The sequence below is a fragment of the Phycodurus eques genome, chromosome 6, assembly GCF_024500275.1.
Source record: "Phycodurus eques isolate BA_2022a chromosome 6, UOR_Pequ_1.1, whole genome shotgun sequence".
NCBI classification, from domain to species: domain Eukaryota; kingdom Metazoa; phylum Chordata; class Actinopteri; order Syngnathiformes; family Syngnathidae; genus Phycodurus; species Phycodurus eques.
In genome coordinates this window covers 26,932,913-26,944,487 of record NC_084530.1, presented here as the reverse complement: position 1 = coordinate 26,944,487, position 11,575 = coordinate 26,932,913, and the positions used below count along the sequence as shown (strand labels likewise).

At 40.6% G+C, this 11,575-nt stretch overlaps 1 protein-coding gene across 1 annotated transcript; it reads left to right on the top strand.

The window, feature by feature from the left end:
• The first annotated feature begins 3,347 nt into the window (after positions 1–3,347).
• ufsp2 (ufm1-specific peptidase 2) lies at positions 3,348–11,457 on the top strand. Its single transcript, XM_061678589.1, has 12 exons — positions 3,348–3,486; positions 3,645–3,732; positions 4,176–4,359; positions 4,430–4,493; positions 4,848–5,002; positions 5,571–5,763; positions 6,746–6,892; positions 6,963–7,127; positions 7,802–7,926; positions 8,005–8,081; positions 9,487–9,611; positions 9,705–11,457. Exons 1-12 carry the CDS (start codon positions 3,484–3,486, stop codon positions 9,789–9,791), a joined length of 1,413 nt encoding a protein of 470 aa, XP_061534573.1. The 5' UTR covers positions 3,348–3,483; the 3' UTR covers positions 9,792–11,457.
• The last annotated feature ends 118 nt before the right edge of the window (positions 11,458–11,575 follow it).

Here is an 11,575-nt window from a genome sequence, read left to right as displayed (position 1 = left end):
ATAGTTTACTTGAAATTTTCTGCGTTGTAATTAAAGTGCCGTTATCTTTGTTAACTCTTGTAATGGGTTGGTGTAATTAAAGAAAAAAATATTGGAAAATGATTGCCAGATTGAAATTATTATCTTAATTAGCAGCATGTCACATTTCAAAACATTGGTTAAGATGTTAAAAATGAGTATGCACGTTTAGACAGGTATTGACATGTATTGTTGAGCAATACACTTTCCCATCCAGTAGCATAAAAAAAGTGTCTCCAAACTTCGGACCAGTACTTCCAATCACTATCTCGTGCTATTTATCCCCCCCAACCTCCCCAATCCCCCCCCCCCCCCCCCCCCACACACACACACCTTGTAGCCTCATTACTAAACATTATGTACATACTGTATATACACATTACATAGCCATCTATCAGGAATTCTCGAGCTGAAAAATAACACAAATACTTCACTACGTGCTCACAATGTATACATGCATCTGGCCAAGTGTCATCACACGCGAGGAAAAGATATACTCTATGCTTACGTCTTCCTGTTGGTCGTGTACTGTATGTGCGCCTTGCGTTTCCAGCACACAGTGCTAGCCACATACTATATTTAGGCCGTGCCCAGATCCTGATACAAAACTCCATGACGATAGCAACGGTCCTGTCGCAAATCAAGCTCGACACGGTGAGATTCCGCCAGAAATAAACAGCAATAGATTCCAGCTTGCAGCTTGAGCTGCACGCAGTTGATGCCAAGCGAAAACTGGTTCCCGATTGTACCATGTTCGACACATACATGCAGTAAATCCTCCGCCATCGATTGTTTTGTTTTTTTCAGCCGAGACGTGACGATGTTGCGATGCAAATGTTGCAGAATAACATACCGTATATCATCAAATAGTGGCCTTCGCACCAATTCATTATGTCCGCTTGAAAACACTTAAATACCACACTTCAAATAGATGCTTCATTTTTTTTCACTCACAACAAAAATATAGCTTTAATTACTGACACAACCATGTCTCGCAATATCACTTTACACACTTCCTGTCGAGCAGACGTGGCATCTGTAGAGCCGACGTGTTTGTTGGAGTTGAAATAACAAGTAAAAAAAAAAAAACATAAAACAATACAACAGTACTCACAGTCATGTATTCTTTATCATCTGCGTGGAGCTGAGAAGAGGCATATCCATACGTCTGTCTCATACTGCCCCCAGATGGCCAAGACGGGCAAACCAGAAGGAGTGGCACACTCACGGACCATCACATTCACACCTACAGACAATTAAAAATATTTTGTTAACCTAATGGGCACGTTTTTGGAATGTGGGAGGAAATTGGTTTAGCACACGGAGAACATGCAAATCGCACATGGATACGAACCCACGACCTCCGAACTGTGCGGTGGACGTGCTAACTAGTCAACCGCTGTGTAAGTGCCTGGTCACCCTGCAGTTAAGTAAATAAACGGAATGCTTATAAGGCAAACATTTAATTCCTTGTAACAAGAATTGGGATCTTGTAATTGTTTTTAAAGATTATGCTCTCTTTTTAAGGGGTCCCTCAACAGTAAAAAATGCATTGCATTTCCTACTGTGGGCTTTTTAAAGAGCATCATGTAAATATTTGAAATTATTGCCCATCTTCATTGAACCTAATGCACTTTGTTGTGATGACAAGGGACAGTAAATGTATTTTCTTTAAGCTTTTAAAATGCCTACTCGAGCATTGTCTTAGCCAGAATTTAAAAAAAAATATTCATCAAAAAATAGCATTCAGTAGAAATGCAAAATATTTGTATAACGGTGAAGTTTTAGCTGCGATGGAGGCTGTAGAGCTCCCACTTGTGAGTACTATGCGGTACCTCCAATGCTGTGTCCACTCAATCTGGCCGGTCTTGCATGCATGGCTGCCGTGTCGTCGCCCGAGGCAAACAGGCCGTGCGCGAGGAAACTCTTTCACTCTTCTCCGTGAGAGCCGCTACTGTCCTAGAATTGGTTTCCCCCTACGAACAGGCAGGAAATTTAAAAAAAAAAACTACAAATGTCAATGCAAAAAAAAAAAAAAAAAAAAATGTTAATGCACGTTATCTCATGTTGCATAAGAAGGGCGACATGGACACTGATGCTGGAATAATTAGATATCGTATGCCTCACTCCATCCTACTGGACGCTGCTGACCCACCAGTAGAGACACGCATGTATAAATGTTGAATTTGAATATATACATTATATGACAGCCTATTCAATCCCCCTGGGTTCTCTGGTCAGGAGACATTATTGTTGTTGATCAAATAGATACATTACGACCTGGCAAGACATGAACTCTATTCCCCTTGAATGCTTACATTATTTATTTTCTCTACTTCCATAAAGGTACTATGTATGATGGAAAATACACACCAATGCACTGTGTTCTCAGCCAATCACATGGCATTCTGCTAATATGGTGGTAATCATGTTCGGGCTGAGTTGTTATGTATTCTATTCTGCTCATTATCTCTCTATCTCTCTCTCTCTCTCTCTCTCACCAATATAGTATCGCAAAACATATGTTTGGTGGATAACCTCCTGTTCATGTTTTTGTATATGACTTCACTTATGAAAAATAGTGAGGCATTTCTTACTGTAGCAGCCGCTAGCCTGCTTGTGGTTGAACTGTTCTTTATTAAATTGCATCTCTCATTTCTCTCAAAGTGCTTGTCCGTTGCATTTTTCAGTGTGACAGAGGCGATGTCATGATGCACCACACCTGCAGCAGGTGCTGGATTCTGCTTCCGCTGATGAAAGCAAGCAGCCGGCCGCCGCGAAGGCCGAAGAGGAGATGGCCACACGCTTGTAGGAAGGCGGCGGCGAGATCCAGCTCAGTTTTTTTACTTTATGCAAGACACTAAACCAGCAGTGTGTGGGACGGAATATTTGCTCGGTGCTACTGTTGTGTTTTTACTCTGCATATGACAATGAACATTTTGAATCCTTGAATGAGTGAGTGCATGAAACAGATCTGCCCTCTAAAACAGGCCAAATTCCCATATAATTATTTGTCCTTAGGGTATTTTGACGACAGCGCCACAGAGCTACTATTAGGACACCGGGGAACTGTTTTAAATTGTGAATAAAATGCATAGTATGTCCTCCCTAGGGTTATATGAACACAGAGACAGAACTAGTGAAATGTAGGAATATCGTTTTTATTCATTTGTGTCTTGTGTGCACTTTTGTCAAATAAAGTGTGAAGGGCTTTTCATATCTTCAGGAATCTTTACGTTTATAACAGTAGTACTCCATCGTTATAGCCAGTTTTAGACGAACGGTTAAAATTACGAGTAAACATGAATGCAACAGCAGTGGGCGGGTGCGATGATATTGTGGTCCAATCAGCTATCGCGGAAAGAGACACGTTTGAAAACTATCACGTGACTGACATGGCAGCCTCCTGTGGCTAAACAACCCAGCTTCGCGTTTCTGCCTTTTTTCCCCCAACAAAACCTGACCATGGTGGGCATCAAAATCATTTAAAAACCCGCATGTTACTGTGATAATGTTAACCCGATTTGTTATTGTCGCGTAGAGAGCTGTCAAGTGGGTAGCACGTTGTCCCTAGCCGCCTAATTACAGCGAATACAAAACCTTTGACTTGTTTTGTTCTGTTACAGATTGTTGATTCAAACAGATTCGAGCCAGGAGACTTTCTCCGTGTGAGAGGACCTCTGGAGCTCAAATGTCTCCTGGACAGCACAGATGGTACGGCGGAACATCATCAAATATGTATTAATAAAAACGTAGTTCTCTACTCAATGACGGAAGCCTGTAAGGTTAAACGAATCTTAACATTGTTTGAAAACAAGTTTCCTCTTGGCACTCGTGCTTTCTCCCACATTTTACAATAGATGCACGTTAGGTTCCTTGAAGACTCTAAATTGTCCATTGGTGTGAACGTGAGTGTGTTTTGTGTGTGTGTGTGCCCGCCATGCGGTTAACCAGTAACTAGTCCACGTTGTAAACCACCTCTCGCCCAAAGTCAGCTGGGATAGGCCCGCGACCCTCGTGAGGTCATCGAAATTGGCTGGATGGATGAAAACAGCTCAACTCTAAGAAGAAACTATCATTTTTATCATCGTACTACCTCTCATATACTGTATGTAACAATAAATATGTATCAGGCATATTCTAAATATTTCTTTCAGTGACGATCATGCGCAAAGCCATCTCAAGAACATTTGAGAACCTACGTTCTCACGTGAACTCTGAATCCTGTGTCCTGAGAGTCCGGGACAGCCCAGTTGTGATTTGGCCCAACAAACGTGTTCACGTGACGCCGAAAGAAATAACTCCAAGCACACCGTGTGAAGAGCTACATAAGTGGATAGAGTAAGTTGTTTTTGTTATTTTCTTACGCACAATCCATTTGTTTCCATTCTATGTTTGACTTACATTTCAGGACAGAGGAACGAGAAATAGCTGGCAAAAGGTCTGCGAAGAAGGGCAAAAAGAGCTCTGCAACGGTATGTGGGCATTCTGTATTTTATCATTTTCTTTCCTGCTGTATTAACAGTGCTACACTTTGGAAATAGATTACATTCAACTTTGTCATTACACGTCACAAGTCCAAGGCAATTGAATGCAGATTGATGTTCAGCATAAATGTCAGCAGGAGTGTCTATTTCTACAGGTAAAATGTGAGCGCTATAGAGTAAGATAAATATACGCGATGTACAGTCTACTATGCAATGTTCATTCATTGCTGATCGCAATTATTGGGGGGAAAAAAACATTATATAGAATATACATGTGAACAGCAGTGGAAATATGTACATATGTACTTATCACATTTTTTAATGATTTTTTTTTGCCACTAGCGGGTGATCAGCCTTAACCTAATGACGGAGGTGACAAAGCTCGGTCCCCTCCCTGCACCCATCCTCTGCAGAACCATCCGGAAGTCCTACTTCCTGTCTACAGTCCTTCCCATGGACTGTGTTGTCTGCATCTCCTGCACTGACACCATCAAAGGGTAACGGTCGCAATTAAAAGATCAATTTCACTTTCAAAGAACAGTCAATCCATCCATCCAATTTCAGAATCAGAATCAGAATCATCTTTATTTGCCAAGTATGTCCAAAACACACAAGGAATTTGTCTCCGGTAGTTGGAGCCGCTCTAGTACAACAGACAGTCAATTTACAGAACACTTTGGAGACATAAAGACATTGACAAAAAACAATTGTGCAAAAAGATGCAGAGTCCTCTAGCACTTAGAGCAGTTCGAATGACTAATATTGCAATAGTCCGGTGCAATGACCATTGTGCAAAGGGCGCTGAGACTTCAAGGAGTGTATGCGGTTTAAAGTGACGAGTAGTGCGATCATCTGGGACAATGTTGGTTGTGCAAATGTTACAGATACTCCTCAATCAGTGTGCAAATGGAGCAGATGCTACTCTCCCTACTGCTTTATCCTCACAAGGGTCGCGGGTGTGCTGGAGCCTATCCCAGCCATCTTCGGGCGAGAGGCGGGGTGCACCCTGAACTGGTCGCCAGGCTAAAACTTCCATTTTAATCGTGCCGTTATCTCATTATGCAGTGCCTGTGAGCGCCTGTTGGAGGCGCTAACACATCAGCTGCATGATATGGAGCGAGAGATGTTGCGCCACGCGAAGGGATCGACGCTGTCGGTCCCAGAGCCTTTCCACTTCCTGCTTCCGGAGTCCAAAGGACTGGTGACGGCCGTCTATCCTGCTGGGGTGCCCGACTGCCGGCTAGAGGCCCAGCGTAAGGTATGTCAATGACAGCGGTGGAGTGCCACACAAGAACCAGTAGATGGCGCCGTGGTTAAAAAAAAAAAAAAAAAAAAAAAATGTCAGTTAAATTACACTTAAACAGTATTTCCTACTTATTAGGGTTAGGGTTACTGTTATTATTATTATTGGCAGGGTTTTTAAGTCATACCCAATTAAGTAGCATTGTGACAATTGCTGTTACTTTAATTGTGCAGGGCGCGAGTCTGCAGAACATTTGACACGAATTCTGACTCGTTAGAAATGAAATGAGAAGTGATAGTTGCGCATATAGAGGTCAGTCGCTGTGGAAGTCAAACCAGTGCCGCTCATTCTGCCGACTGAAATTACTCCAAAACGGCTGTTTTACCTACGGTGACTTCTGATGTGTGTTTTTTTTTTTGTTATTGTGTATTGTGTATCTTTTGTCCATTTCCTGCGTTCCGGATTGACAGAGGAATCCAAAGTGAGCCCAGTTGTCAGATGTAAAAGTTTAAATTGCTCATTTCACAGTGCTGCTGCCTCAGCCGCTTGCTTTAGTTGCCTTTTTGTTGTTATTTGGTCGAGTGCGGCTTCCGTCCATACAACGCAAATTACACGCAAAGCGCCCCCCACTGGACAAGAGGTGAATTCATTCAGAGGATTTGCTGAATCAATATTGAATTGCGAGGGAAAGAATTGCAATGATATTTTTACCCACCCCTACCAGATAGTGTCAAATCATTACCTAAGTCTCAAATTCCTTATCTCACATCAACCTTGACTAAACTGTGAGCACAAAAACAGAAAATATATTAGTTTTTCAGCAAACAATGGCAGATCGGTTGCCCCCTAAAAACAGCCCCCGTTGCTGTTTGGAAGTGAAATTCCAAGTTTAAAAAAATAAATAAAAAATCAGAACCATCACAAAGCGTGTCATATTTTAATATTGATTATTGAGTGTTTTCCTTTGTTTTTTTGCACACAACCTCTGCTTGAGTAGGAGCTGCACGAGCGCTTTGAGTTACCGGAAGACCGACCCTATTTTAGAAGAGCCAACGCTTATCACTTCCCCAATGAACCCTACAAAGACGGTTACCTCCGAAACCCTCACCTGGCTCTCACGCATCCTACCTTGGACGACGGAAGGGTAAAACCATTTAAGTAGTTACTCGGATGCGCTCCGAAATGGCATTGCTGATGATTTCTGTGTGTTGCAGGTGTACTTGGTGCAGGGGCTGTACAGTTACCACCACTACATGCAGGACCGCTTGGACGACAACGGCTGGGGCTGCGCTTATCGCTCCCTGCAGACCATCTGCTCCTGGTTCCAGCGGCAAGGCTACGTGGAGCGGGCCGTGCCCACTCACAAAGAGATCCAGCAGGTACCGTGAATGGGACGGATTTTTTTTTTTTTTTTATGAATTCCCCCATAAGAAACCAATAAATACTGCATCATATTTGTCCCAAAATGTTTTTTAAAAACATGAGCAAAAAAAAAAAAAAAAGCTCCATAGATGGAATGTGAATAATACTGTAACTTAATTCAGGTACACTACCAGTCAAACGTTTGGACACACTTTTCATGCTATTGAAAAATAAATGGCTTGTGCTTTAACATGTGACTACAAAAATGTCAGGAAAAGCCTACTTGAACATCTGAACTTGATTTACTGTATATCAGAGGCTCTTCTAAATGGTAGCATCTTGGCAAGTGAGTGCTGACTCCCATTTAACAACAGTTTGCATGTGATTGGTTAATTCTGAACAGTTTGCTATATATTATCGCGAAAAGATTTCCATTTTTTCTTTTATTTGAGTTGTATCGATGGAAAAAGTCTTGAAATGATGAGCTCAGCCGATGATGACTGTAGGTAAAATGTTGTAAGAACTTAATGTGCCCGGATACCATTTCATGGTCATTTCCTGCCATCTTGTGAATTGCGATACTACACTGACATTGTTCAGGCAGCACTGTAGCTTTAATGAGCAATTACATTGCTACCAAACCTTTATTGACTTCCATTGTAGTTTATTACCGCATATAATTTTTTTTTAGGCTTTAGTGGATGTTGGAGACAAACCAGGATCCTTTGTGGGATCTCGTCAGTGGATTGGATCCTTCGAAGTTCACGCTGTCCTCAACCAACTCCTCGGGGTCACATCCAAGATCTTGTTTGTTAGGTTTGTCTCTCTGCTTTGCAGCCTGTCTGATGCATTCATATCACAGACTTATGTAATGATGAACACTTGTACTTTCAGTCAGGGTTCTGAGATGGCCTCCAAAGGCAGAGAATTGGCCAACCACTTCCTGTCTGAGGGGACTCCTGTGATGATTGGTGAGCTCTTCACTTTGAGGTTTAAACATGTTTGAAAATAGGCACTCAGCATCCACTTCATTGGGTACACCACTACAATCTTATTTGAGCCATTAAAATATATTTTTACAAAGATAATGTTACATTTTAATTCACACTGTTAGGTATTAATTCAGCGGTGGTTATTAATGTGGTTTTAGTTTGCTGTGATGTATAAGGCTATGTTCACTTTTCATGTCAATTCTGATTTATTTATTTTTTTGCCCATGTTACGTACCGTAATTTCTCGTGTATAATGTGCATTTTTTTCCCCCTAACAAATTGTAAAATGTCAATAGTGCGCATTATACACAGGTATAGGGGCAAATGGAAAGAAAACTCATATTTTATAAATGTATGTCACCATCTGGAGGTTATGAAAAAGCTCTACACTTTAATTCCAATATGCCGCCACCACCTAGAGGATATGAGAAAGGTGTACACTTTCATTCTCATATGCCACCGCCACCTAGTGGTTACGAAAAAGGTGTAGCCTGCACTTTCATTCCAATATGACAGGGGTACGTATGACTGCATATATGTGCAGTTGTGCTCATAAGTTTACATATCCTGCCAGAATTTGTGAAATACTGTTTTTTAAGTATGACTGATCACCCAACAACAACCATCATACATTTTTTTATGGTTATGTTTTGTTGAATGATAACGCTTTTCTGAAATGCTTGAGTTTAATTTTAATCCCATTAAAATAAAATGTAATGTGTTTCGCCTGGCCCTTCATGTTTTCTTTAAAGAATTGTACCCATCTTCCAAATTCTGCCTGGGTAATCAAACACATGAGCACACCTGTGTGTCTTCTCATTTACTAAATAAAAGTAGGGCTGTGAATTTCAAAATAAGAGCAAGTAAATAAAAAAAAGTATTACATGTTCAAATAAAGTGCTTAACTACAGAATAAGTCAAACAAAATACAGATAACACTTCAATGTTTTGATCATATGGGTAGAAGCAAAACCATGCGTTGTAAAAATGCATTTTACATAGGTAGAAGGGTTTTCCAGAATTTTTAGGTCAACTTTGGAGGTGCGTATTATACATGGGTGCGAATTATACACGAGAAATTCCCGTATCTGATTTTTTTTCTCATGCCAATGTGAATAGTACATTTCATATTTTTTTCCAAATCTGACACAGATATCTTCCGTGTGGATATAAATCGGATATATATTCAATGCGAGTGCAGTAGTAGTTATAATTATATTAAAATATAAGTTATAATTATTAAAATAATTTGGTTCACTTTTTGAATCGAACGACAGATATGAATTAGGTTGTGATGTTATTCATATGTATTGAGATGCATCACGCACCCGTTTGTTGAAAATACGTTGAGGTTTGCCATGTAAAGGTTCATTGTCCCTTGCAGGTGGTGGGGTCTTAGCCCACACCATCCTGGGCGTTGCGTGGAGCGAGACCACCGGGCAGATTCGCTTCCTCATCCTGGACCCTCATTACACAGGCGCAGAGGACTTGCAGGTCATCACAGACAAGGTGGGCCTTGAAAGCAATTGCTGCTTCTCTACAGTCCATCTCTAGTACACACATTGTTGACCTCGGTTTTTGTGTCTCTGGTGTTTTCTTCAGGGCTGGTGTGGCTGGAAAGGATCAGAGTTTTGGGATCAAACCGCATATTATAATATGTGTCTCCCCCAGAGACCAAAAGCAATCTGATGCACAGCAATGACGATGTAAAATTCCAAATCACCAAAATCATGTCATGCTAAACCTACTAGCCACTTCATTGGGTACCTTAGATGCACAGTCTTATAAGATCCAATACAAGAGCTTGACTTTTACAAAGATAATAATGCTTATTTTCCAGTGTGAGTCAGAGAGGTATTCATTCAATAACATGGTTATTATTGTGATTTTAGTCTGGAGTGGTATGTAACTGCGCTGCATCACACTGAAAGCTGTTTATAATACAGTGGACCACTCCCTGCATATTCAAGGTTTGGCATTCGGAAATTCATGTATTCGGGAATTTTTATTTTATTTTCCCCCCCCAACTAACCTCTGGTATTTGCAAGACATTAACGCGGCAAAAAACAAAAAGTATTGGGGTTTTTTTTGTGGCAAAATACTTTCTACACTATGTATGATACTTACTGTGTTTAATTGTTTTTTAATTGAGACAGGAAATGGTTGGATGGCATTAGATTTGTGATTGACAGTCAACGGGAGTGGATCGATAAGATGACGGAGCCCATGTTTGCTGTGGCTGCTTTTGGCTCGCGATAGTTTCGCCAAAATTGGACTAAACACGGCTTCAACGCCAGCACATTTTTCATCATCATAAGAATTGTTGATGTGCACGTACAAGTACTGTACACACGTAGTTCTATGTGCTTTCTTAGCTGTAATCTGTTTATTGTATTTTGAAATACACAGCAATGTTTGAATATGTTTGAAATGCTATTCAAGTGTTTTGGGATCATAGTTTGTGGTATATTTATTGCTTATACGATCAATGCAGGCAGTTAGCGTCACTTTTAGGAGAGCATCGATTATTTGCAGTCGCTTTTTGTTCAGACGCTATCACTGCAAATAGCCACTGCGTCCACTGGACTGTTATTTTCAGTACTTTAGCTACATCAGGTGGCAAAAAGATTTGAAACACATCCATAGGAATTACAGCATATACATGCATAATGTAATCTTATTGGATCTAATTAGATTGCGCTAATGATGTGGCTGGTAAGTCTACATCGCTGACCTGACCAATTAAATTGATCCATCAAATTACTGCCAATAATCTACCCGAAATGGATTACAAAATCTCAAAAGTAATTCAACAGCTGCTTTCATTTGAGCTGCAGGTGGCAGTAATGTAACTTTTATGTCCACATAAAATTGACTCACATTAAGATTCTATTTTGGAATGTTCATGGGCTCAGATTTCTTTTGCCCAAACAAGTTGATTATTACACAAAATATCATCTTGTCCTTACAGATGATCCGAAACCTATGCCAATTGAATTTGGGCAAGAGGCGGGGTACAATTTCTTTGTTTCTGCACCAAAGTACATTTTCCAGGTATCTAAGTTTCTTGGAGTTTACGCCTTACTTTGTCAAAATAGGATTTTTACTCTTTTCAACCTCTGCAAATGACGACACGAAAACAAAAAGACGTAAATAAGAGAGAGGTGAAGTTAACCGTGGATGAGCTCTTGACTGATTGAAATCTTGGGAATGGAGACTTACAAGGTGGGAAAACAGGGACAGCAACAACATAGATGAGAAACATTGCCCATGGAGCATTAAGTATATCTCAAGGGCTACTTTTTTTTTTTTTTTTTTTACTTCCGTATGTAAAGGAGATTAATCAGTACTTTTACCAAAGTTATTTTTTTTTTTTTGGGTGGGGGGGGGGGGGGGTTGTTTTAAACACAAGTGCAGCAGTGAGTACTTTTGCCACAACTGGTGTGTTAGTGATAGACCAGTGATTCTAAAAG

What these genes read in the sequence shown, in the direction of transcription:
- ufsp2 (XM_061678589.1), top strand. An exon ending in CTCACAAAGAGATCCAGCAG is followed by an intron (nt 7,128 to 7,801) that starts GTACCGTGAATG and finishes ATTTTTTTTTAG; the next exon opens with GCTTTAGTGGATGTTGGAGA. An exon ending in TGCAGGTCATCACAGACAAG is followed by an intron (nt 9,612 to 9,704) that starts GTGGGCCTTGAA and finishes TGTTTTCTTCAG; the next exon opens with GGCTGGTGTGGCTGGAAAGG.